The 26,992-nt window shown below is 44.2% G+C and overlaps 1 protein-coding gene across 2 annotated transcripts in view; it reads left to right on the top strand.

Annotated features, from left to right (window-relative positions):
* Positions 1 to 26,641, top strand: part of LOC142074736 (regulator of G-protein signaling 7-binding protein-like) — a 104,014-nt gene extending 77,373 nt beyond the window's left edge. The window contains exons 4-6 of one of the 2 annotated variants that reach the window (XM_075135598.1): positions 20,867 to 21,014; positions 23,782 to 23,852; positions 26,550 to 26,641. In XM_075135598.1, the coding sequence (XP_074991699.1) occupies positions 20,867 to 21,014; positions 23,782 to 23,852; positions 26,550 to 26,641 (311 nt within the window). Of the gene's footprint in view, positions 1 to 20,866; positions 21,015 to 23,781; positions 23,853 to 26,549 lie in introns of those variants that run through there. The other variant, XM_075135599.1, reaches the window with a different exon arrangement.
* Positions 26,642 to 26,992: the final 351 nt, after the last annotated feature.

Below are 26,992 nucleotides of genomic sequence, written 5' to 3'. Positions count from 1 at the left end.
TGTTGCATCTCTTCCTTGATGGCCTGAGGCATCATGGGCCCACCGAGCTATAAATAATTCACCCTTATGTTGCCAGTCCAAATCCACCTGGGCCACTTCAATCTTAGCAGCCTGGTCCACCTGCTGGTTGTTTTGATGTTCTTCAGTGGCCCGACTCTTGGGTACGTGAGCATCTACGTGACGTACTTTTACAACGAGGTTCTCTACCCGGGCAGCAATATCTTGCCACAATGCGGCAGCCCAGATGGGTTTACCTCTGCGCTGCCAGTTGTTCTGCTTCCACTGCTGCAGCCACCCCCACAGGGCATTTGCCACCATCCATGAGTCAGTATAGAGATAAAGTACTGGCCATTTTTCTCGTTCAGCAATGTCCAAGGCCAGCTGGATGGCTTTCACCTCTGCAAACTGGCTCGATTCACCTTCTCCTTCAGCAGTTTCTGCAACTTGGCGTATAGGACTCCATACAGCAGCTTTCCACCTCCGATGCTTTCCCACAAGGCGACAGGACCCATCAGTGAACAGGGCATATTGCTTCTCGTTTTCTGGTAGTTTATTATACAGTGGGGCCTCTTCAGCACGTGTCACCTCCTCCTCTGGGGATATTCCAAAATCTTTGCCTTCTGGCCAGTTCGTGATCACCTCCAAGATTCCTGGGCGACTGGGGTTTCCTATTCGGGCCCGTTGTGTGATCAGTGCGACCCACTTACTCCACGTAGCATCGGTTGCATGATGTGTAGAGGGGACCCTCCCCTTGAACATCCAGCCCAGCACCGGCAGTCGGGGTGCCAGGAGGAGCTGTGCTTCAGTACCAACCACTTCCGAAGCAGCTCGAATCCCTTCATATGCTGCCAATATCTCTTTCTCCGTTGGAGTGTAGCGGGCCTCGGATCCTCTGTATCCCCGACTCCAGAACCCTAAGGGTCAACCTCGAGTCTCCCCTGGTGCTTTCTGCCAGAGGCTCCAGGTAGGGCCATTCTCCCCGGCTGCGGTGTAGAGCACATTCTTCACATCTTGTCCTGCCCGGACTGGCCCAAGGGCTACTGCATGGACTATCTCCTGTTTAATTTGTTCAAAGGCTTGTTGTTGCTCAGGGCCCCATTTGAAATCGTTCTTCTTCCTGGTCACGTGATAGAGAGGGCTTACAATCAGGCTGTAATCTGGAATATGCATTCTCCAAAAGCCCACAACGCCTAAGAAAGCTTGTGTTTCCCTTTTGCTAGTTGGTGGGGACATGGCTGTTATTTTGTTGATCACATCCATTGGAATCTGACGACGTCCGTCTTGCCATTTTATTCCTAAAAACTGGATCTCCTGTGCAGGTCCCTTGACCTTACTTTGTTTTATGGCAAAACCGGCTTTCAGAAGGATTTGAATTATTCTCTCCCCTTTCTCAAAAACTTCTTCTGCTGTGTTGCCCCACATGATGATGTCATCAATGTATTGCAGGTGTTCTGGAGCCTCACCCTGTTCCAGGGCAGTCTGGATCAGTCCATGGCAAATGGTAGGGCTGTGTTTCCACCCCTGGGGCAGTCGGTTCCAGGTGTACTGGACGCCCCTCCAAGTGAAAGCAAACTGTGGCCTGCACTCTACTTCCAAAGGGATGGAGAAGAAGGCATTAGCAATGTCAATTGTGGCGTACCACTTGGCTGCCTTTGACTCCAGTTCGTATTGAAGTTCTAGCATGTCCGGCACGGCAGCACTCAGTGGCGGCGTGACTTCGTTCAGGCCACGGTAGTCTACTGTTAGTCTCCACTCTCCATTGGACTTTCGCACTGGCCATATGGGACTGTTGAAGGGTGAGCGAGTCTTGCTGATCACTCCTTGGCTCTCCAGTCGACGAATCAGCTCATGGATGGGGATCAGGGAATCTCGGTTGGTGCGGTATTGTCGCCGATGCACTGTTGTGGTAGCGATTGGTACCTGTTGTTCTTCAACCCTCAACAACCCCACAACAGAAGGGTCCTCTGAGAGACCGGGCAAGGTGGACAGCTGTTTAATTTCCTCCGTCTCCAGGGCAGCTATACCAAAAGCCCACCGATACCCTTTTGGGTCCTTGAAATACCCTCTCCTGAGGTAGTCTATGCCAAGGATGCACGGAGCCTCTGGGCCAGTCACAATGGGGTGCTTCTGCCACTCGTTCCCGGTTAGGCTCACTTCGGCCTCCAATACAGTTAACTCTTGGGATCCCCCTGTCACTCCAGAAATACAAATGGGTTCTGCCCCTTTATAGCTTGATGGCATAAGGGTGCACTGTGCACCAGTGTCTATGAGAGCCTTATACTCCTGTGGCTCTGATGTGCCAGGCCATCGAATCCACACAGTCCAGTAAACCCGGTTGTCCCTTTCCTCCACCTGGCCGGAGGCAGGGCCCCTCTAGTTCTGGTCATAGTATCCGCTTCTCACTTCTTGCAAACGTGAGTCAAGAATTCCTTCATTGCAATCCAAAGTAAGATCAGCCCTTCTACTCTGTCTGGGGAACTGTTCACTGGAAACTGGACCGTCGTGAGACAGGTTTTTCCTGAAAACTGGAGGAGCATTTTTCCTGGGAGAACCCCCTTGTGTGATTGTTTTTCCTTGCAACTCACGTACACGTGCCTCTAGGGTCAAGGTAGGTTTTCCATCCCACTGCCTCATGTCCTCTCCGTGGTCACGCAGGTAAAACCACAGGGTGCCCCGTGGTGTGTACTTTCGACATCCTCTCTCTTGAGGAGAAAAACGCTGACTCCTAATGGCTGAGATACTGGTCCGTACAGGTGGAGAATAGGACCTATCGTCTTTGAGTTGCTGGACCTCTCGGGATAGTTTCTCTACAGCCGAGACAAGGGAGGAGGAGATAGTTTCTTCGAAATCCCGAAGTCTGTTAACCACCTCATCCACCGTTGGTACTTTTTCCTCTTTCCAGCACAGTACTGCCAACGAACTGGCATACGATGCTGGTGCGCTCCGTACCAACTTCCGCCACATGGGTCGGGTGCACTGGACGTCATCTGGATCTTTGGGTGTTCGGGTGTCGTCCAGGTCACTATAAACCACCTCCAGCACGCCTAGTTCTCTCAGGTACTGGATACCTCTCTCCATAGTGGTCCATTTGCCTAGGCAATATATAACATCTTCCTTGAAGGGATACCTTTCCTTTACGCCTGACAGCAGTCGCCTCCAGAGGCTGAGGACCTGTGTCCCTTTTCCGATTGCTTTGTCAATACCCGCTTCCCTAGCAAGGGATCCCAGCTGTTTGGCCTCCTTCCCCTCTAATTCCAAGCTACTGGCCCCATTATCCCAGCATCGGAGCAGCCAGGTAACAATATGCTCGCCTGGACGACGGCTGAAATCTTTCCGCATATCTCGCAGCTCACTCAGGGATAGGGATCGGGTGGTTTCCGTCTCGTTTATGAGTTCTTCCTCTTCCTCCTCCTCTCCTCGTGATGGCCCTGCTCTTTCATCATCCCTTTCTAAACGACCTGATCTCCGCTTCCAAGATTTCCTCTTCTGTACAGGGGCAACGGATACCAGCAAGGGTTGGTCCTCTGGTTCAGCTGTAGTGCCTGTTGCTGGGGTTTGGGTAGCTGCAGTGCTTGTCATGGTGGTTGGAGTAATTGTAGTGCCTGTTGCCGGAGCTTGAGTGGCTGCAGTGCTTGTCGCAGGGGTTGGAGAAGCTACGGTGACTGTTGCCGGGGTTTGAGTAGCCACAGGGGTTGTCATGGGGGTTGGAGTAGCCGCAGTGCCTGTCGTGGGGTTTTGAGTAGCCACCGTGTCTGTAGCCGCCCCCGAGACTCACCGCTCCGCCCGCCCCGATGAGGCACCGCTGCTTGCCCTCCCTCTTTTCTTGTTCCTGAGGGTTGATCTCTGGACAGTATTCCTGAATAGTTGTTTAACCCTAAACAAGGCCTGAACCACATTCAGGAGACATAGCAATATGAACATGCTTGTTTGAACATCCCAAGGATATTCAAAATTCTCAGGGAATATTGTGGACATCTTTGTGAAGAGGATAGAAGAAAAAGGAGTTTCTGACGATATGGAAGGGAAGATGAACAAGTGGGAGAGAGTGTCCCATCCCGTCTCCCCCTTAAATTCATTCTCCGAGGAGGAACAAGTGCAATTACCAATAATTTCTAAGAGGTGGTTCCCGAGGTACAGAAATGATGGCAGTGCCGAGTACAGATACCAGATTAGACTTACGACCAATGATTTTATCACCTCATAAAACAGCAACAAAATGATAATCTTGGCCCAGTTCCGACTGATGATAAACAGCACAAAAGGGAACACATACTGCAAGCAAGGTATTACATGACCCAACATTGAGAGCCAGCCCCACAACTTTGACAGCCAATACATCAACATTGTGACCAATCAATATAATGGATGCTTTTAACAATTTTGCCTTAACACACTTTGGTCAGATCTATCGTTATCTCAACCCTTCGAGCCCCACGTTGGGCGCCAAAAAGGACTGTCGTGGTTTAACCTGGCAGGCAGCCAAATACCACGCAGCCGCTCACTCACTCCCCCCGCCCCTCCAGTGGGACGGGGGAGAGAATCGGAAGGGTAGGAGTGAGAAAAACTCGTGAGTTGAGATAAAGACAGTTTAATAGAACAGAAAAGGGAGAATAATGATAATAAATAATGATAGAATATACAAAATGAGTGATGCACAATGCAATTGCTCACCACCCGCGCTGACCGATAACCAAGTAGCGATCGGTACTTCCTGGATCACGCCTACCGTTCATATACTGAGCATGACGTCACATGGTATGGAATACCCCATTGGCCAGCTGGGCTGGCTGTCCTGATTATGTTCCCTCCCATCTTGTGTACCTAGCTCAGTCAGTAGGCACGGGAGCTGTCCTTGGACTAGCAGGGTACTTAGCAACAACTGAAAACATCAGTGTGTTATCAACATTCTCCTCATACTAAATCCAAAACACAGCACTAGGAAGAAATTTAACCCTATCCCTGCCGAAACTAGGACAGTGAGTAAAGCCTCTTTGGTATGGAGGACGATGGTTGAAATATAAATATAGGGAGGCCTGGCAGATTGATTATATCACGCTCCCACAAACCTGCCACGGCAAGCGCTATGTGCTCACCATGGTGGAAGCAACCACCGGATGGCTGGAAACATATCCCGTGCCCCATGCCACCGCCCGGAACACTATCCTGGGCCTTGAAAAGCAAGTCTTATGGCGACATGGCACCCCAGTGTCCTGGATTCGGCTGGGATAGAGTTAAATTTCTTCCTAGTGCTGTGTTTTGGATTTAGTATGAGAAGAATGTTGATGACACACTGATGTTTTTATTTGTTGCTAAGTACCCTACTAGTCAAGGACATTCAGCTTCCATGCTCTGGAAGATGCTGGGTGGGAGCATAGCCAGGACAGCTGGCCCAGCTGGCCAACGGGGTATTCCATACCATGTAACGTCATGCTCAGTATATGAATGGTAGGCCTGTCCAGGAAGTTGCGATTGCTACTTGGTTATCGGTCAGCGCTGGTGGCGAGCAACTGCGTTGTGCATTACTCATTTTGTATATTCTATCATCATTATTATTATTATTATTATTATTTTCCCTTTTCTGTTCTATTAAACTGTCTTTATCTCAACCCACGAGTTTTTCTCACTCTTACCCTTCCGATTCTCTCCCCGTCCCACTGGGGGGGTGGGGGAGTGAGTGAGCAAGCAGCTGCGTGGTGTTTGGCTGCCTGCCGGGTTAAACCATGTCACTAGTATATAGCTTTTTTACTTTTTCACTTTTTTAGTTTTTCGCCAAGTGACGATATTAAAAAAAAAAATATATTTTCCTTGTCTATGAAGAGTACTACCTTAGAAACAGTGAACATTTCCAATATGTATTATCTTTGCTTAATTCCTAAATGCACATCTGATGTTATTCCCTGCATGTAATTTCTTGCTGTGTCTTGAAGTTCATCTTTGAAGGTAATATTTTTCCTTTGGATGTAATATTTTCCATTTTCTAGTCCTCTTGCCTGTTGGATAAGTGTTTTGTTGGGTTTTTAAATCTCCCATGAGATTTCACCAATTTATGTTCTTACTTTGGAGCCAGCAGAGACTCAAATAGAATAACATGCAGGCTGTTCTCACCAATCTGCATCTAACAAATAATAATGTGGGTACTGGTATCTTGACTAGACATTATCAAACAAACTATAGAACTGATAAAGCTAAGGCAGTGATCTGATGCTGATGCTCTTTTCCCAAGAGGACCTCGGCCAATGCTCCCTACTGGGAAACAGATGCTCTTTTATGAAACATCACATTACAGTTTGAAGGGCTGAGCTCTGGGTATTTTCACTGTCTTTCGCAGCACTGATCTTCTCATCTCTCATCTTTCTGTTCTACTGAACAAACATTCCTATATATACTATATTATATATATCAAGCTTCCTGTACAGAAATTTCTTGCACATTTACAGTACTTCAGATTAACTTACTACTGTCATACAACCTCTGCTAGAAAAATCAGACAGTCTGTTATTTCTTTGAGATGCAACAGTCACAGTGGGGCCAAAAGCCATAAATATTTCCAGCTGTGTTATGCAGTAAGTAAACCGAGGTAAGTGCTGTCTAATAAATTTGTTTCTAAGATACATAGACCAAAAAAGCCCAATGTTGAAAATACATTATGTTTGCAAAGGTCAACATTCAGAAAGTTTGCAAAGGACAGAATGAAATGTGCCCAAGTAGCCTTAATTCAACTTTTTTGTATGTATTAAGTCTTTGGTTACCTGATCATATATTTTATCACTCCTTTCCGCAATCCCAAGAGTCCTAGCTAACTAATACACATGTTAATATTTACTTGGGCATTCATCTTTCTTTTATCCTAATTGTTCAGCGTCATATGTTGTATTTATTGCACACAATTCTGTTCTAAAGGCAGAATCCTTCTGTTCCTCAGACCTTTCTCAGTAACTCATACACTGATGGCAGTGTCTTCAGAACTGCCTTGAGTAGTGAGGTAGTAGCAATTTTTCCCATTGTAAAGAAGGAACAAAGAGAGATTAAGCTAAAGAGTGCTAATTTAGAATCTGAGATTGCAGTGTACTTTATGCAGTGCTGTATGTGTTTATAGATTAATTTCTCAGTAGCTTCAGTTGCAGCTGAGTGCAAAGAGTCTTTGGGTTGAGCAACCAGAGAATTAGAAATACTTTTCAATAACTATTTTGAGGAGCTGAGTTTAAGCAACTTGGATAGGATCACATGAAAACTCTGAGTAGGTATAGAGTCCAGTTTTCAGGGCAGCACTGTGAGAAACTCTCCTGTGTCTTCCTGCGGTCCCTAACATAATGGCTTTAAGGATCTTGCTGTTCCTTTTGTTATAGCAAATACATATTGGGGAGATGGCAGATATGGCAGATGGCAGCTCATGTTCCAGCTCTTCCAGGAAATCTTCTGAAACTTCTCACTGCATTTGTTTACCCCTAGCACATTACACCTAGTTTTCTTCTGCATCATTCCCACACTCAGGCAGAACTTCTATGGATAGAATCATCTTTCTCAGACTTTGTCAAGCAACAGATGAGTTCACTTACCTGGGACCTGGAGCTTCTCTCCTAATACTGGCTTTGCTTTATTTGTTCCCCTCCATCATTTGAATTATATAGCTTTGTGCCTTAGGGAGCAGTGTCAAACACAGGTCTTAAACCTGATAATACTTTTAAAAAATTGAATTAGATTTTCATGGAAAGGAAGATATTCTGAACGAGCTTAGGTACCTCTCTGAAGTGTTTACAAAATTCAACTCTAATTCCTTTAAATGCTATATGCTTACTTTATTGACATTGCATGTTCCCAACATTGACTATCCTTTTGATTAAATAAGCAAATCCTGGCTTAGCTAGCAAGGTATTAGAGGAAGTAGTTGACATAATTTCTGTCCATGGAAGCTGCTGGATGTGATTACCCTTTTTCCAAATGAATACTGAGGTTGTCAAGATCTGAGAAAACCCAGAATTACCTCAAAGTTCTTAAGTACACTTCAGCATACGTTGCTGTATTCAGTCACAAATATTTTGGGGTCAAAGTTTTTCATTGATACCTTATAAAGGACTTAATTGCATTTGAATGTGTAAACATAACAGATAAAAGAGCTTTGCTGATTCATATATCCACAATAATAATATATTCCTTTTATTGTATGGAACTGTAAAATACTACTATTATTATCATTGGATCATTATAGCATGTCACTATGGAAGTGCACGTTACCGAAGTTTAATGCCCGTAAATGTTTACATAGAAACCATTAATTTCTTAGGATCATCTACAGATATAATTGACTTGTTTGGTTATAAAATTACATATATTAGAAAATGTTTTTTAAAACCCTAAATTGCAGATTGCAATCATTCTATTAGCTAGCTATGCAGCATTTGAGCAAGGCACTCATTTTTCTAATTAAGGGAGTAAGCCCATATAACAAATCAAAGAAAAGAGAGGACAGAAATTTTGATGGTTAAAATGAACTGGAGGTGTTTTCCAGAGTTCAAAACATGCTGTAAAAATAGTTAAAGCTACCTTGTCAAAGAAGTACAAGGATTGAAGCTGGTAGCCATTTATGCTGAATTTGAACAAAATAAGTCACTGCTCATGTACAGTTATAAGAATATATTATTCTTATGGTCCAGAATCAGGTGAACCTACTATATTGTTTGTAACTTGTTGAAAAAGGAGTGTACAACCAAGGAGAGGTAATTCCTGCTTTCAGTTATTTACACATAGCTCTAGTCATTTTAATAGAATTTGAATATCTATGGGAAAAAATGAGTCCAGGATATATTAGATTCCCAGAATCTTACAGTTTCTTGTATGAAATGGTCTCAAAGTCTTATTTTTTCCTGTGTCTTTTTCTAAATGATGTGTTTATACATGAATAATTTCTCAGAATAAGATGCAAAATACTTGTAACCTACATATTGTTTATTCTTACCACAAGTCTATTTGGAAGCCTTGAATTAAAAATTACAGTTCTATCACTGTAATTGAGATGTGTGGGCCCCATCTGACTTGTATAAACATAGCTGAGGGCAGAAGGATACCAGCACTAACCAGAGTGGTAGGTACCTGAATACTTAGGTAAAAAAGGGAAGAATTGAGTTTTATGGGAAATTCATGTGTACATACTATGGACAGAAAACATTAGGCTTTTGTGATGTAAATTCAGACTGAACTCATTCCTGCATTGTTGGTACATCAGAATGATACCAAATCACAGATAACTCTCTATCATATACCATACAAGAAGTTCATAGTATAATTGTTGTTTTTCCAGTATGTGTTTTGTGAAAACAACATATATTTCCTTAAAATAGTACCTAAAAGCCTGTGATAGCTTATATTACAGATTACAAAAAGAAACCCTCAATTCAGTGAAAGGAATTTTGTTTTATTTGGCTTTGTTTAAATTACATGCTATTTAGAGTTTTGAAGGAGAAAGGAAGGATTGTTTAACTGATGTGCTACAATCTCAGCATTCTATTTAAAGACTGGTAGATATGTGTAAGTAAGAGGGATAAGATGTGATAAAGAAAAGAAGCACACAGGTGTGGAGAAACAAGCACTTAAAAAATCCAGAGAATCACCCATTCTCATGTGGACACTGTGAAGAGGCCAAAATGAATAGAACAAAAACAGGCATGGAAGGAGGAAAACACAATTTCCACCACAGACTTCTTGTTCCCATTGCATTTTCCTGGATAATAATATTTCCAATGAGACAATATCTGAGTTCTGCAGATCCCAAGTGTAAGTCAGGAATGAAGTTCATCAGACTGTTAGCCATATTTGCCACATTTCTTTTTTACTTTCTACATGATTCTTTCCTATTCCCTTTTTTATGTTCTCCTCTTCATTTACTTTAGCTGTGATCTAGAGCTTGTGCATTTATCCTTAATTGCCAGGTTAGAAGTCTGATACAAATGCTGCCTTCTTTTTGAGAGATGGGTTCTCTCAGCTTTGTTAAATTCTGTTATTCCCCTCAAAGATCTTTCTAATTCATCTGCAGTGAAATCTAACTAGCTCTGAGGGACCTATAATAGATTTTTTTTCATTATGTAAGTTTTTCTAGGAAGCAGGTGATGATTAAGAGTAGGTGCATAGAGGTAGCATGACAGAAGCAAACACAGAGGTCACCACAGAAGCAGTAAGGAGCACAACAGGTGAGGAACATAAAGCACAGTCATCGTAGGTGATGTATGTAGCCTTACTGAACTGATCATTTTCTACCCACTTATTTATCATCACTCAAGTTGGATCTTCAGCATTATTTAATTCAATGAATTTAATTTCATACCAAAGGCATTTTCCACTTCTTAAAATAAAAAGATATGCTGAATTAGAGGCCAGAAGACAAAGAATACATCAAGTTTTATATTAAAATTTCACAGTAAAAAGAGCCTCTGTCTAGTCAACTTGTTATTGTTTCCATTGAATCACTTTTCACATCCCTGAAGGATGCATCTATAGACAGGGCTGTTCTTGACAGCATGTCACCAAAGGTCAGGTTGGAGTTCCAACATAACACTTCAAAATAATGGGAGAATTAACTAATACCCAGTTCCAGCAATAACAACTTGTGATATCAATGGCAAATGAGATGGTTTCCCTGGGGCAACCCTCTTTTACAAAGAAGTGGTAAATGAGATATTGGTAGCAGTATATTGTGTTATGGGCTTCTTATAATGGGAAAAGTAAAGAATAATGAAGCTTACACAAATGAACAATTAAAATTGTACAATATGAACTACCTTAAAATAACACCATAAGCTGCAGTTAACAACTAGAAAGAATTTGGAAGTTATACCTACAGGTTGATACACAGTAAAACATAATCTGGGAAGTAGGCTTAGGCTGCTGCTGTTCCACAAGCAATTGAGTCAGCATAAAAGGTTGTTACCACCAGAAAGGTCTTGATCCCTTCTTCTCCCTCTCCCCCGCCGTGTTGTGGTTTAACGTAGAAGGCAGCCAAATACCACGCAGCCGCTCACTCACTCCCCCACCCCCACAGTGGGACGGGGAGAGAATCGGAAGGGTAAGAGTGAGAAAAACTCATGGATTCAGATAAAGACAGCTTAATAGAACAGAAAAGAATAATAATAATAATAGAATATACAGAATGAGTGATGCACAATGCAATTGCTCACCACCCGCGCTGACCGATAACCAAGTAGCGATCGCTACTTCCTGGACCACGTCTACCATTCATATACTGAGCATGATGCCACATGGTATGGAATACCCCATTAGCCAGCTGGGCTGGCTGTCCTGATTATGTTCCCTCCCATCTTGTGCACCTAGCTCAGTCGGTAGAGCATGGGAGCTGAATGTCCTTGACTAGGAGGGTACTTAGCAACAACTGAAAACATCAGTGTGTTATCAACATTCTCCTCATACTAAATCCAAAACACAGCACTAGGAAGAAATTTAACCCTAAGCTCTTCAGAAGGGACAGGCGAGGAAGGAGAGGCGGTGGAGTAGCCCTGTATGTTAGGGAATGCTTCGACTGTCTAGAGCTCGATGGTAGTGATGACGAGGTCGAGTGCTTGTGGGTAAGGATGAGGGGGAAGGCCAACAAGGCAGATATCCTGCTGAGAGTCTGTTATAGACCACCTAGCCAGGACGAGGAGGCAGACGAAATATTCTACCAGAGGCTGGCAGAAGTCTCACAGTCGCTAGCCCTTGTTCTCGTGGGGGACTTCAACTTACCGGACGTCTGCTGGAAATACAACACGGCAGAGAGGAAACAGTCGAGGAGGTTCCTGGAGTGTGTGGAGGATAACTTCCTGACGCAGCTGGTAAGCGAGCCCACCAGGGGAGATGCCTCGCTTGACCTGCTGTTCACGAACAGAGAAGGGCTGGTGGGAGATGTGGTGGTCGGAGGCCGGCTTGGGCTTAGCGACCATGAAATGGTAGAATTCTCGATACTTGGTGAAGTAAAGAGGGGGGCCAGCAAAACCGCTACCATGGACTTCCGGCGGGCGGACTTTGGCCTGCTCAGGACACTGGTCGAGAGGGTCCCTTGGGAGACAGTCCTGAAGGGCAAAGGGGTCCAGGAAGGCTGGACGTTCTTCAAGAAGGAAGTCTTAAAGGCGCAGGAGCGGGCTGTCCCCATGTGCCGCAAGAAGAACGGGCGGGGAAGGCGACCGGCCTGGCTGAACGGGGAGCTCTGGCTGGGACTCAGGGAAAAAAGGAGAGTTTATCACTTGTGGAAAAAGGGGCAGGCAACTCAGGAAGAGTACAGGGATCGCGTTAGGTCGTGCAGAGAGGAAATTAGAAAGGCAAAAGCCCGGCTAGAACTCAACCTGGCCACTGTCGTGAGAGACAACAAAAAATGCTTTTATAAGTATGTTAATGACAAAAGGAGAGCCAAGGAGAATCTCCATCCTCTGTTGGATGCGGGGGGGAACGTTGCCACCAAGGACGAGGAAAAGGCTGAGGTACTCAACGCCTTCTTTGCCTCAGTCTTTAGTAGTCAGAGTGGTTATCCTCAGGGTACTCAGCCCCCTGAGCTGGAAGACAGGGACGACGAGCAGGATAAACCCCCCATAATTCAAGAGGATGAAGTTAATGACCTGCTATGCCACCTGGACGTTCACAAGTCTATGGGGCCGGATGGGATCCACCCGAGGGTACTGAGGGAGCTGGCGGAGGAGCTTGCCGAGCCACTCTCCATCATTTACCAGCAGTCCTGGTTAACAGGGGAGGTCCCGGACGACTGGAGGCTCGCCAATGTGAAGCCCATCGACAAGAAGGGCCGGAAGGAGGATCCGGGGAACTACAGACCGGTCAGCCTGACCTCGGTGCCGGGGAAGATCATGGAGCGGTTGGTTTTGAGGGTGCTCACGAGCCATGTCCGGGACAACCAGGGGATCAGGCCCAGCCAGCACGGGTTCATGGAAGGCAGGTCCTGCTTGACCAACCTGATCTCCTTCTATGACCAGGTGACCCGCCTAGTGGATGAGGGAAAGGCTGTGGATGTGGTCTACTTGGACTTCAGTAAGGCCTTTGACGCTGTCTCCCACAGCATTCTCCTAGAGAAGCTGGCGGCTCACGGCCTAGACAAGTACACTCTTCGCTGGGTAAAAAACTGGCTGGACGGCCGAGCCCAGAGAGTTGTGGTGAACGGAGTTAAATCCAGTTGGCGGCCGGTCACGAGCGGTGTTCCCCAGGGCTCAGTTTTGGGGCCGGTCTTGTTCAATATCTTTATCAACGATCTGGACGAGGGGATCGAGTGCTCCCTCAGTAAGTTTGCAGACGACACCAAGTTGGGCGGGAGTGTTGATCTGCTGGAGGGTAGGAAGGCTCTGCAGAGGGACCTGGACAGGCTGGATCGATGGGCTGAGGCCAACTGTATGAGGTTCAACAAGGCCAAGTGCCGGGTCCTGCACTTTGGCCACAACAACCCCAGGCAACGCTACAGGCTTGGGGAAGAGTGGCTGGAAAGCTGCCCAGAGGAAAAGGACCTGGGGGTGCTGATTGACAACCGGCTGAACATGAGCCGGCAGTGTACTCAGGTGGCCAAGAAGGCCAACAGCATCCTGGTCTGTATCAGAAATAGTGTGGCCAGCAGGAGTAGGGAGGTGATCGTGCCCCTGTACTCGGCACTGGTGAGGCCGCACCTCGAATCCTGTGTTCCGTTTTGGGCCCCTCACTACAAGAAGGACATTGAGGTGCTGGAGCGTGTCCAGAGGAGGGCAACGAAGCTGGTGAAGGGCCTGGAGAACAAGTCTTATGAGGAGCGGCTGAGGGAACTGGGACTGTTTAGCCTGGAGAAGAGGAGGCTGAGGGGAGACCTCATCGCGCTCTACAACTACCTGAAAGGAGGTTGTAGCGAGGTGGGTGTTGGTCTCTTCTCCCAAGTAACTAGCGTTAGGACAAGAGGACATGGCCTCAAGTTGCTCCAAGGGAGGTTTAGATTGGACATTAGGAGAAATTTCTTTACTGAAAGAGTGGTCAGGCCTTGGAACAGGCTGCCCAGGGAAGTGGTGGAGTCACCATCCCTGGAGGTATTTAAAAGACGTGTAGATGAGGCCCTTAGGGACATGGTGTAGAGGGCATGGTGGTGTTGGGTTGACGGTTGGACACGATGATCTTAGAGGTCTTTTCCAACCTGTATGATTCTATGATTCTATGATTCTATGATTCTATCCCAGCCGAAACCAGGACAGTATCCACCCCTTATTCTATACCATCTACGTCATGCTTAGGTCTCACATTTTTCAATACATTCCAATTAATCACCACCATCTTTCTTTATATATATAGATATACACACAGATATCATTCCCTTAGTCCATGGACCATCCCTCTAAAATGTCCACTGAGTTCATTTAGTCCATGAATTTGGGCTCCATCTGTCATAACAGTCTTTCAGGGCAGGAGAGATGGTGTGTGGTGTTGGGCTGTTGCATCCTGAAGCCCATTCTGATTTCCAGTATCGCTGCGCTCATCCGGTTCAATCATCGTTGCACTTTGCTTGGTTCCATTAGAGTTAGTTCCTTCTTCATTCATCTGGGTGATTTTTACTGCTATACCATTGATAGCAACCATAGAAATAATGATATACAATATTATATAACAATTGACATCATACAATTCAGTTCATTGGCTAGTTTCACCCAAAATCAAATCCCCTTGAGGTACACACCAGACTTCCCCATCCTTTCGCATCACCCACCAAGTGCACCCAGGTCCTTGAGCAAAAGCAATCCCACGCATGGGTTTTCCCTTGCCAGAGGCAGGAGTAACCCAGACTGTCTTCCCCAGCATATTTCTGATGTGCACGACAGGAACTTTATCTCCATCTACAGTATGTAAGAGTCTTGATTGGGCAGGGCCAGCTTGATTAACAGACCCCCTGGTGTTGACTAACCAGGTGGCTTTTGCTAAATGTGTATCCCAATGCTTGAATGTCCCACCACCCATTGCCCTCAGCGTAGTCTTTAGCAGTCCATTGTATCATTCGATTTTCCCGGAGGCTGGTGCATGGTAGGGGATGTGATAGACCCACTCAATGCCATGCTCTTTGGCCCAGGTGTCTATGAGGGTGTTTCGGAAATGAGTCCCGTTGTCTGACTCAGTGCTTTCTGGGATGCCATGTTGCCATAAGACTTATTTTAAGGCCCAGGATGGTGTTCCGGGCAGTGGCATGGGACACGGGATATGTTTCTAGCCATCTGGTGGTTGCTTCCACCATGGTGAGCACAAAGCGCTTGCCGTGGCGAGTTTGTGGGAGTGAGATATAATCAATCTGCCAGGCGTCCCCATAAATGTAATTGTTATTCTTCTGGGTCACATGATAGAGAGGGCTTACAATCAGGCTGTAATCTGGAATATGCATTCTCCAAAAGCCCACAACGCCTAAGAATGCTTTTGTTTCCTTTTTGCTAGTTGGTGTGGACATGGCTGTTATTTTGTTGATCACATCCATTGCGATCTGACAATGTGCATCTTGCCATTTTATTCCTAAAAACTGGATCTCCTGTGCAGGTCCCTTGACCTTACTTTGTTTTATGGCAAAACCAGCCTTCAGAAGGATTTGAATTATTCTCTCCCTTTTCTCAAAAACTTCTTCTGCTGTGTTGCCCCATACAATGATGTCATCAATGTATTGCAGGTGTTTGGGAGCCTCACCCTGTTCCAGTGCGGTGTGGATCAGTCCATGGCAAATGGTAGGGCTGTGTTTCCACCCCTGGAGCAGTCTATTCAAGGTGTACTGGACGCCCCTCCAAGTGAAAGCAAACTGTGGCCTGCACTCTGCCGCCAAAGGGATCGAGAAGAACGCATTAGCGATATCCATTGTGGCATGCCACTTGGCTGCCTTTGACTCCAGTTCATATTGAAGTTCTAGCATGTCCGGCACGGCAGCACTCAGTGGCAACGTGACTTTGTTCAGGCCACGATAGTCTACTGTTAGCCTCCACTCTCCATTGGACTTTCGCACTGGCCATATGGGACTGTTAAAGGGTGAGCGAGTCTTGCTGATCACTCCTTGGCTCTCCAGGCGACGAATCAGCTCATGGATGGGAATCAGGGAGTCTTGGTTGGTGCGATATTGCCGCCGGTGCACCGTTGTGGTAGCAATTGGTACCTGTTGTTCTTCAACCCTCAGCAGCCCCACAACAGAAGGGTCCTCCGAGAGACCAGGCAAGGTGGACGGCTGTTTAATTTCCTCCATCTCCAAGGTAGCTATACCAAAAGCCCACCAGTACCCTTTTGGGTCCTTGAAATACCCTCTCCTGAGGTAGTCTATGCCAAGGATGCACGGAGCCTCTGGGCCAGTCACAATGGGGTGCTTCTGCCTCTCATTCCCGGTTAGGCTCACTTCGGCCTCCAATACAGTTAACTCTTGGGATCCCCCTGTCACTCCAGAAATACAAATGGGTTCTGCCCCTTTATAGCTTGATGGCATCAGGGTACACTGTGCACCGGTGTCTACGAGAGCCTTATCCTCCTGTGGGTCTGATGTGCCAGGCCATCGAATCCACACAGTCCAGTAAACCCGGTTGTCCCTTTCCTCCACCCGGCTGGAGGCAGGGCCCCTCTAGTTCTGGTCATAGTATCCGTTTCTCACTTCTTGCAAACGAGAGTTAAGAATTTCTTCATTACAATCCAAAGTAAGATCAGCCCTTCTACTCTGTCTGGGGAACTGTTCACTGGAAACTGGACCATCGTGAGACAGGTTTTTCCTGAAAACTGGAGCAGCATTTTTCCTAGGAGAACCCGCTTTTGTGATTGTTTTTCCTTGCAAGTCACGTACCCGTGCCTCTAGGGTCAAGGTAGGTTTTCCATCCCACTGCCTCATGTCCTCTCCGTCGTCACGCAGGTAAAACCACAGGGTGCCCCGTGGTGTGTACTTTCGATATCCTCTCTCTTGAGGAGAAAAACGCTGACTCCTAATGGCTGAGATACTGGTCCGTACAGGTGGAGAATAGGACATAGCCTCTTTGAGTTGCTGGAACTCCCGGGACAGTTTCTCCACAGCCGAGACAAGGGAGGAGGAGACAGTTTCTTCGTATTCCCGGAGTCTGCCAACCACGTCATCCACTGTTGGTGCTTCTTCCTCTTTCCAGCACAGTACTGCCAATGAACTGACATACGACGCTGGTGCGCTCCGTACCAACTTCCTCCACATGGGTCACGTGCACTGGACTTCATCTGGATCTTTGGCCATTTGCTTGTTGTCCAGGTCACTATAAATCACCTCCAGCACGCCTAATTCTCTCAGGTACTGGATACCTCTCTCCATAATGGTCCATTTGCCTGGGCGATATATAACGTCTTCCTTGAAGGGATACCTTTCCTTCACGCCTGACAGCAGTCGCCTCCAGAGGCTGAGGGCCTGTGTCCCTTTTCCAATCGCTTTGTCAATGCCCCCTTCCCTGGAAAGGGATCCCAGCTGTTTGGCTTCCTTCCCCTCTACTTCCAGGCTACTGGCCCCATTATCCCAGCATCGGAGCAGCCAGGTAACAATATGCTCGCCTGGATGACGGCTGAAATCTTTCTGCATATCTCGCAACTCATTCAGGGATAGGGATCGGGTGGTTTCCGTCTCGTTTACGAGTTCTTCCTCTTCCTCCTCCCCTCCTCTTGATGGCCCTGCTTTTCCATCGTCCCTTTCTAAACGACCTGACTTCCGCTTCCAAGATTTCTTCTTCTGTACAGGGGTGACGCATACCAGCAAGGGTTGGTCCTCTGGTTCAGCTGTAGTACCTGTTGCTTGGATTTGGGTAGCTGCAGTGCCTGTCACGGGGGTTGGAGTAACTGCAGTGACTGTTGCCGGGGTTTGAGTTGCTGCAGTGCCTGTCGCGAGGATTCGTGTAACTGTAGTGGCTGTTCCCAGGTTTGAGTAGCCACAGTGCTTGTCATGGGGGTTGGAGTAGCCGTTGTGCCTGTTGTGGGGGTTTGAGCAGCCACCATGTCTGTTGCCTGGGTTGATCTCTGGACAGTATTCCTGAATCGTTGTTTAACTCTAAACAAGGCCTGAACCACATTCAGGAGACATAGCAATATGATCATGCTTGTTTGAACATCCCAAGGATATTCAAAATTCTCAGTAACTGTTGTGGAGGGCTTCATGAAGAGGATAGCAGAAAAAGGAGTTTTTGAAGATATGGAAGGGAAGGTGAACAAGTGGGAGAAAGTGTCCCATCCTGTTTCCCCCTTAAATTCATTCTCCGAGGAGAAAAAAGTGTAATTACTAAAAGTTTCTAAGAGGTGGTTCCCGAGGTACAGAAATGACGGCAGTGCCGAGTACAGATACCAGATTAGACTTACGACCAATGATTTTATCACCTCATAAAACAGCAACAAAATGATAACCTTGGCCCAGTTCTGAATAGTGATAAACAGCACAGCAGGGAACATATACTGCAAGCAAGGTATTACATAACCCAACACTGAGAGCCAGTCCCACAGCTTTGAGAGCCAATACATCAACATTGTGACCAATCAATATAATGAATGCTTATAACAATTTTGCCTTAACGTGCTTTGGTCAGATCTATCATTATCTCAACCCTTTGTGCCCCACGTTGGGTGCCAAAAAGGACTGTCGTGGTTTAACCTGGAAGGCAGTCAAACCCTGCACAGCCGCTCGGTCACTCTCCCCCACACCCCCAGTGGGACGGGGAGAGAATCGGAAGGGTAAGAGTGAGAAAAACTCGTGGGTTGAGATAAAGACAGTTTAATAGAATAGAAAAGGGAAAATAATAATAATAGAATATACAGAATGAGTGATGCACAATGCAATTGCTCACCACCCGCGCTGACCAATAACCAAGTAGCGATCGCTACTTCCTGGACCACGCCTACCATTCATATACTGATCATGATGTCACATGGTATGGAATACCCCATTGGCCAGCTTGGCTAGCTATCCTGACTATGTTCCCTCCCATCTTGTGTACCTAGCTCAGTCCGTAGAGCATGGGAGCTGAATGTCTTTGACTAGCAGGGTACTTAGCAACAACTGAAAACATCAGTGTGTTATCAACATTCTTCTCATACTAAATCCAAAACACAGCACTAGGAAGAAATTTAACCCTATCCCAGCCGAATCCAGGACACCCCGCCCTTATCTTGCCTTCACTTCTTCCTCCCTTACGCTGCTTCTGGCCATATGATCAACCTCCTTCTCTGGCACTTGCTCTGGAACATGCTGGGTTCTTTACTGACCTGATTTAAATCACTGCAACATCCGAAAACTATTCACCTTTTATTTTTCCTTTTGTTGGGGTAATCTACCATTTGATGGCTTAAAGTGGCTCACAGAGGGATCTGGCTAAGCAGAAGTTATCAGTGGATGTCAAAGTAAGCAGCAGAGAAAGGACACAGAATATCATTCTTTTATAGATGATAAACTTGTTATGTCAAGTCATGCCATGTCTTGGAATCAGTTAGATGACTTAGTGAGGGGGAAGCAGGGAAAAGGGCTTCCTACTGACTTTAAAGGATAATGAAAACATTAAGCAAATATCCTCTGTAGTATAAGTAATGTCTATTTGACATTCAGACAAGTAGCTAAGAATTATTTTTTTTCAACAAAGGAATAATTTACCAGAATACAACAGTTTAGAGAACCTGCCCAAAAAGAGTTTCTTAAGATCCAGGAATTTCTAGTTTAAAAAAAAACTCAACAGGTTACAAGCCTGATAGCTGGGATACTTATTTGTGATGTGGAAGAGAAATATAGCATGGTCTGCAACCTTAGTCTCTAGTGTCCCAGAAAAATGGGCTAAATAACCACTACTCTATTAGCTGTTCTTGTTCTTGCTGTTCTTTGTCAAACCTTACAGGAAGTACTCAGGTTTGTCCTGATGTGAAAATTTATCAAATTGCAAAAATTGTGAGATGAAAAAACATTTCCTACTCAACTCCTCATACCACTAGTTTAAACATTGATGTTGTTTTCTCTATTTTTAGAAGGTTTTATTTGTTTCTTTCTGAGAATTGTTTACTCCATTCTGTGAGAGAACTAAGAGGGGAAAAACTTTAATTTCTCTATAACGTGTCTGGGATGCACTCCAATTTGAAAATTCTCATTTAAATGATGCTCACAAAAAGAATTTTTCCCATCCTGTACTTGGTGCCAGGGCTGTACTTGCCGCTACAGAAAAGGAATACCATCAGACAATCCACAGGAGGTTTGCAAGGATACAAAAAAATCCCACCAGTACTTAACTCTCTTGCATGTTCCACTATCATGGCCCACATCCTTTATCCCATTCTCTCCCTAACAAAAGCCCTGGCAGATCTGTCATAAAGTCCCCACTCAGTTCCAACACTGCATTTCATTTTCATATAGTAAGCATGAATTAGGCAAGTGTAAGCATGGAAATTCAGAATATAATGCGTATTGGGCTGTGAATGGTGGCAGCCATGTATTGCTTTTAAAATCATCAACTACAAAATTGCACATTTTTGTCTTTTGTTTTCCCTTAGTATTGCAGTAATACTAGGAGACATGGATTGCAATGTTCTTTAATGTCAAAGTTTTTGAAGTTGCTTTCAGAATGTATGCTCTAGTTCCCTGTTTATTTTGTTCTGGTTTATCCTCTGGCTCTTATTTTGTGTCACATGTGAGCCACTGGAGTTTAACTGAAACTCTTCATAATACTAAGTAAAATTCTAAGCTCCACACATGCCTGCATGGGATTTCTCTTAGTTTTGTTTGGTAGAAGTAACATATAGCAGCACTCTGATTAGCAGATTGGTGTGGTCTGCTCTCTTTCTGAACAGTTCTTACTCAGTGCAAGATCAAGCTCGAAACATCAATGATATAATCTGAACATATATTTTAATTAATAAATAATGGGGATACATGTTTTGTTTAAATATTTTAAAGGAAAAGAGCCTTGTTCCCCACCCAAGATCCTAGATACTAAAGTGGAGGAGAGTTCCAAAGTACCTATTTTAGAAGACACGTCATCATCACCAACAGATATTCAACAGCATTTATGGCAGGTTTCTACAGATATTGAAAACACTGAAAGGTATGTATAGAACTTCATTCCTAAATAAAACAAATTTCTGTCTAGGGTTTATTTAGTCTTTGCCAATAAGGCAGCCAGTATTGCTACTATAAAAGGTGTTAGTAAATTAAATAGCCTGTTAACATTTCTGTTACATTTAACATATGGAGGCATATGGAGGACAGGGAGGTGATTTGAGACAGCCAGCATGGCTTCACCAAGGGCAAGTCCTGCCTGACCAACCTAGTGGCCTTCTATGATGGAGTGGCTACATCAGTGGACATGGGAAGGGCTACAGATGTCGTCTATCTGGGCCTCTGTAAGGCCTTTGACACGGTCCCCCACAACATCCTTCTCTCTAAACTGAAGAGGTATGGATTTGATGGGTGGACTGTCCGGTGGGTGAGGAATTGGTTGGATGGTCGCATCCAGAGGGTAGTGGTCAACGGCTCAATGTCCAGATGGAGGTCGGTGACGAGTGGTGTCCCTCAGGGGTCCGTATTGGGACCGGTACTGTTTAACATCTTCATCAATGACATAGACAGTGGGATCGAGTGCACCCTCAGCAAGTTTGCAGACGACACCAAGCTGAGTGGTGCGGTTGACACGCCTGAGGGACGAGATGCCATCCAGAGGGACCTGGACAAGCTCGAGAAGTGGGCCCGTGTGAACCTCATGAGGTTCAACAAGGCCAAGTGCAAGGTCCTGCACCTGGGTCGGGGCAACCCCCAGTATCAATACAGGCTGGGGGATGAAGGGATTGAGAGCAGCCCTGCCGAGAAGGACTTGGGGGTACTGGTGGATGAAAAGCTGGACATGAGCCGGCAATGTGCGCTGGCAGCCCAGAAGGCCAACCGTATCCTGGGCTGCATCAAAAGAAGCATGGCCAGCAGGTCGAGGGAGGTGATTCTGCCCCTCTACTCTGCTCTGGTGAGACCCCACCTGGAGTACTGCATCCAGCTCTGGAGCCCTCAGCACAAGAAAGACATGGTCCTGTTGGAGTGGGTCCAGAGGAGGGCCACGAAAATGATCAGGGGGATGGAACGCCTCTCCTATGAGGAAAGGCTGAGAGAGCTGGCGTTTTTCAGCCTGGAGAAGAGAAGGCTTCAGGGAGACCTTATTGCGGCCTTTCAGTACTTAAAGGAGGCTTATAAGAAAGATGGGGACAGACTTTTGAGCAGGGCCTGTTGCGACAGGACAAGGGGTAATGGTTTTAAACTAAGAGAGGGTAGATTTAGACTAGATATAAGGAAGCCATTTTTTACGATGAGGGTGGTGAAACACTGGCTCAGGTTGCCCAGAGAGGTGGTAGATGCCCCATCCCTGGAAACATTCAAGGTCAGGTTGGACGGGGCTCTGAGCACCCTCATCTAGTTGAAGATGACCCTGCCCTTGGCAGGGGGGTTGGACTAGATGACCTTTAAAGGTCCCTTCCAACCCAAACTATTCTGATTCTATGATTCTATAACATATCTGAGAGCAACTCCTAAAAGAAGGGCAGAGAGAAGTGACATCCTTAATTTGACTAATTACCAGAGGGTAATTGTCAAAAACAAAGGGTAGGAAATTATAGTGTTAGCAGGCCAGGTTCTCTAAAAGAGGCAGCTTTTGTCTCATCTTAAGTGGTTATTAATTTGTACCTGAAATCTGCTGACCTGCGGTTCTGCATTTGTAAATCGAAAGCACAGAATCTAGTTCATGTCAGTTGTTTCTGCCCGCCCATAGTTATGAATGTGGAAGCCTTAGGAGGGGAGGGGAACATCATCCACAGATATGTCAAAGTGGACTTCTCTTACCCTCTTAACTATGCAGTTGAAAGACAAAACTGAGACCCTTTAGTAGGGAGTAATCCTGATGGCCAACATTTCTTTGCAAAAAATACCTGTTTTGATGGCTTTGTATATTAAGTTGCTGCTGAGATTTTAATGGTTACCATGTTTATTTATATAAAATAAAGTCCTGTTCTACTGAGAGAGTAACTCGGATTATAAAACTGAGCAATAAGAAAGTCATGCTGCTTCATTTCTAAGAACCATTTTATATGTAGATAAATGAGGCAAGAACACATTGTTTTTAAATCCTGAAAGCCTTAAGACATTACAAGTCTACACACAAAATTGCTGGTCTGCCATCTATCTGTAAAACAGGAATCTTTTTGCAACTTATGGCCTCTCTCAAAACATATCCATATGTAACTTGCTTTGTGAGATGGTGTTATCATATTTTCCATCTTCTGCCTTTTAGCAAATTTCATGCCAAAGTCCTCTTAAGAGGGGGTGAGTGTGACAGCGCTGTTTCTAAAATTTGCACTTAATGCGCAGGGAGCTTACGTGACACGGATTAGCTAGTGTATTATAATTTCCTTATAAACAATGAAAAACATTCATGGCACAAGCTACGAAATGCTGATAAGGGATATTAAGTTAACATTAGTACTGGCTTGTGCTAATTTTAAGGCATATTGTGTATTTTGCCTCTAGGATCGCATTGTGTCCACCAACTCATTTAATACTCAAGAGCCAGAATAGATCATAAATTTGGACTGGATGCTACGTGTTAAAATCAGACTGGCTTAAAAGTGCTCCCTTATTAAATCTACTGCCCTTTATTTTGGTATGCATCTTCTGATACATGTGTTTGAACCAAATGCTTGCCCAATAGATTTTTTTAATATTTAGTTTGGTTTATTTCTCCATTATTTCAGCATATAAAGCTATACTGTGAGCCATTCCCCATTCAGTCTTCAACTGCTGTTCTATTTCATCTCTTTCAACTTTTGTTTCCACAGAGATATGAGAGAAATGAAAAACCTTTTAAGTAAACTCAGGGACACTATGCCTTTACCACTGAAAAATCAAGGTAGGTTTTATATTTTCTTCATGTAAGGAAAATTAAGATAATTAAAGGTTTTACCTTCCATTAGATCTGAAAAATCTAGGGTTTTTTTGGTAGAAATTACAAAAAGAAAAATCTAGGTGAAGTCCCTTCCCTACTGATTCAGTGGAGCCAGAATTTAATATGTGAACTTTATCCTCTTGAGTTTCACATGAGGTATTCTGGAAGTTTATAGACATGATATCTATAGATAAAATAATAGACTTTTCCTGGTGACATGAAGGCAGCAGCACAACTAATTCCCTGTGTCTGGAGGCTTTCTTTTTCAAAGGTGATGAAGGTGTAAATTGCACAGACTATGATAGGGATCCTGCTGAGTGATGCAGTTTACTTTACCCCTGCAAGGCTTGTAGCTTCTGTGATATGACACTGACCTTATGCAGAAGAGATACTTGCCTTGAGACTGCTAACAGCTTGCTTTTCCCAGTAGCCAGCTATGAGGCACCCTATACAAATGCACAGGGGACAGGATCTGCACCCTATGTGTGTATTTAGCAATGGGCCTTCATTTTGTGGCCCAGCAGTCTTAAATACTCCACATCTACAGGGACTCTCTTTCTTCATGTGAACAACATTAAAAAGATAACCATTTTCCTTTTTTGTTTCTTCTTGATGATGTGTATTTCTTAAATGCTGTGTAGTCTTTGCACACTGGCAGCTGATGAAGTATGTGTCCTAGATCTTGTCCCAAGTAACTAAGCAGTCTAACGTTCATCATAATATGGTAAAAGATGAATATAGAATGGATGAATTCATTATACAAGTAAGAGTTTATGGCAGGATGGCTTGATAGAAAACTATTTGAAAGGAGAAAGGGAATTGCTTATGATACATGATACAGATGTGCCATTACAGACACTGGAAAAATGCCATAAAGTCTGTGCCTAGCCTAGAAGAAAGGAGCATGGTGGAAATAAGGAAAGAAAAGACAAATTTGGGGGGTATAAAGCATGTACCAACTTGAATTCAGAACAAAGGCATACAGAATTCTTCTCTGCTGTCTGGTGTCTACACCGCCCTTCAACACTGGCCAGAAAATCGCTGATCACCTATGCAGCAGGATGGGAAATGTGTCAGCTAGAGTTTAAAAGCTCTGAGATGTGCCCCAGGATCAGGGAATCATAAGTGGTGTTTTTGCTGCTCCCACAGACTACAACTGTGATCATAGTTTACAGATGACCTCTGAGAATCAATGCCTCGAGAATGGACAGTCATACTCATTATTCATACAGCACTTAATTTCTTTTAAATATTCCAAGACCTTTAATAAATTAAACCTAGATAACAGTATAAGTAAATAGAACAAACAAACAAACAACATTATAGGTAATTAATATAGAATAGAATAGAATAGAATAGAATAGAATAGAATAGAATAGAATAGAATAGAATAGTTCAGTTGGAAGGGACCTACAACAATCATCTAGTCCAACTGCCTGACCAATTCAGGGCTGACCAAAAGTTAAAGCATGTTATTAAGGGCATTGTCCAAATGCCTTTTAAACACTGACAGGCATGGGGCATCGACCACCTCTCTAGGAAGCCTGTTCCAGTGGTCTGGACTATAATTTTTACATTTATATGAATTACAAGCACGGTTTAAGAGAATGATTATGAGATGACTGAATGCTATTGAATGAACTGATCTTTACAAGACCTGATCCTGCTTTCAGTTAAATGAGTTGCTGTTGATTTCAGTGACAGCCAGAAAGGAGTTAAGACTGTAAGCCCACAAAAGCTTTACATAATGTTACTGACTGCTCACAGACCTGTTTTTTTGTATGGAATTCTCTTAAGTGACAGCAGGAAAGTTATTATGCTAAGAAATTCAGAACTCTTACCTATATCCTTATAGTTAAGTATTTGTATTACAGTAGTGTCTAGAGCCTACAATCAAAACTAGATCCCTGATGTAACAAGAATAGGAACATAATGAGGCATAGTTCTTAGCCTGAAACCATGCCTGGATGGCTCAAATTCAAAGTAAATTATAAAGATTTTTTGAGACAGTTCGCTGACAGTACATGAGTTAACATAAGTATAGGCAATAATATATAAATTTTGTATGAATTTAAAAGGAGTTAATATACAAGGTAGAAAGCTAACCAGAAACAGGGTGAGCATATTGTGCTAACTTTCCCAGACAAGTGATTTTAGTCTTGATGTGCCAAGATGTTCCAATGTTGGAGTTTTAAATGGAAATTCTCACTGATGTGCACAAACAACCACTCAATAATATTTTTTTTCATCTTTAAATTAAGCCAGAATTTAACCTTAGGATCAACATTTCTGAACTTGCATGTCTTCAAGATCTCAAACTACTTATCTTTAGGTTTTATTTGGGACCCTAATATTATTCATCCATGCAGGAATATTGTGGCTTAGGTCTCCCAGTAGTGAAGGTGTAATTTCCTTTAGGTTTCATCATTGAACTGGTATTCTTCTTGCCAAAATTTCTGTTGCATTATCATGGAGATCCTGATAATTAGCATTTTAAGACTCTTATATACAAAAATCAGTTTATTATTTGCTCTACGCCTAGAAACAATGTGATCTACTACTTGATCTTGTAGGTGCTGTTAGGACACATAAATGATATAAAGTCTTTTGTGTGTGTGCATGTGTACGTGCTGTATTAAAATGTGAGTTTTTCCATCACAGATGATAGCAGCCTCCTAAACTTGACTCCTTACCCATTAGTAAGAAGACGGAAGCGAAGATTCTTTGGACTGTGTTGTCTTGTCTCAAGTTAGAAGATTAGGTACAGAAACACCAAGAAAATCATAACTTTGATTAAACCACTATCATTTGACCATTGAAAAGATAAACATTACTACTTTTGATTATAAAGTATATTTTCTACACTAGCCTATTGCTTTTTCTCTTCTGCTCCATTCTCCTTTTCAAAATAAGGGTTTTAATAGTCTAAAGTTATGGTGGTCAAGAACCAGCTGTGGAATAGATCTAGCATAACTAAGAATGTTTTTAAAACTTTTTAAAGTATGTTTTGCATGCTTACTTTCAACCACTCAGAGAAAAGACACATGAATTATGGATAATAGATAATTTTTAAGTTTTTTTTTATTGTTTGAACTACAGCTAAA

This window comes from Calonectris borealis, chromosome W (assembly GCF_964195595.1).
Source record: "Calonectris borealis chromosome W, bCalBor7.hap1.2, whole genome shotgun sequence".
In the NCBI taxonomy this organism is placed as follows: Eukaryota; Metazoa; Chordata; class Aves; order Procellariiformes; family Procellariidae; genus Calonectris; species Calonectris borealis.
The sequence above is the reverse complement of the archived record's forward strand: the minus strand, read 5'-3'. Positions and strand labels throughout refer to the sequence as shown.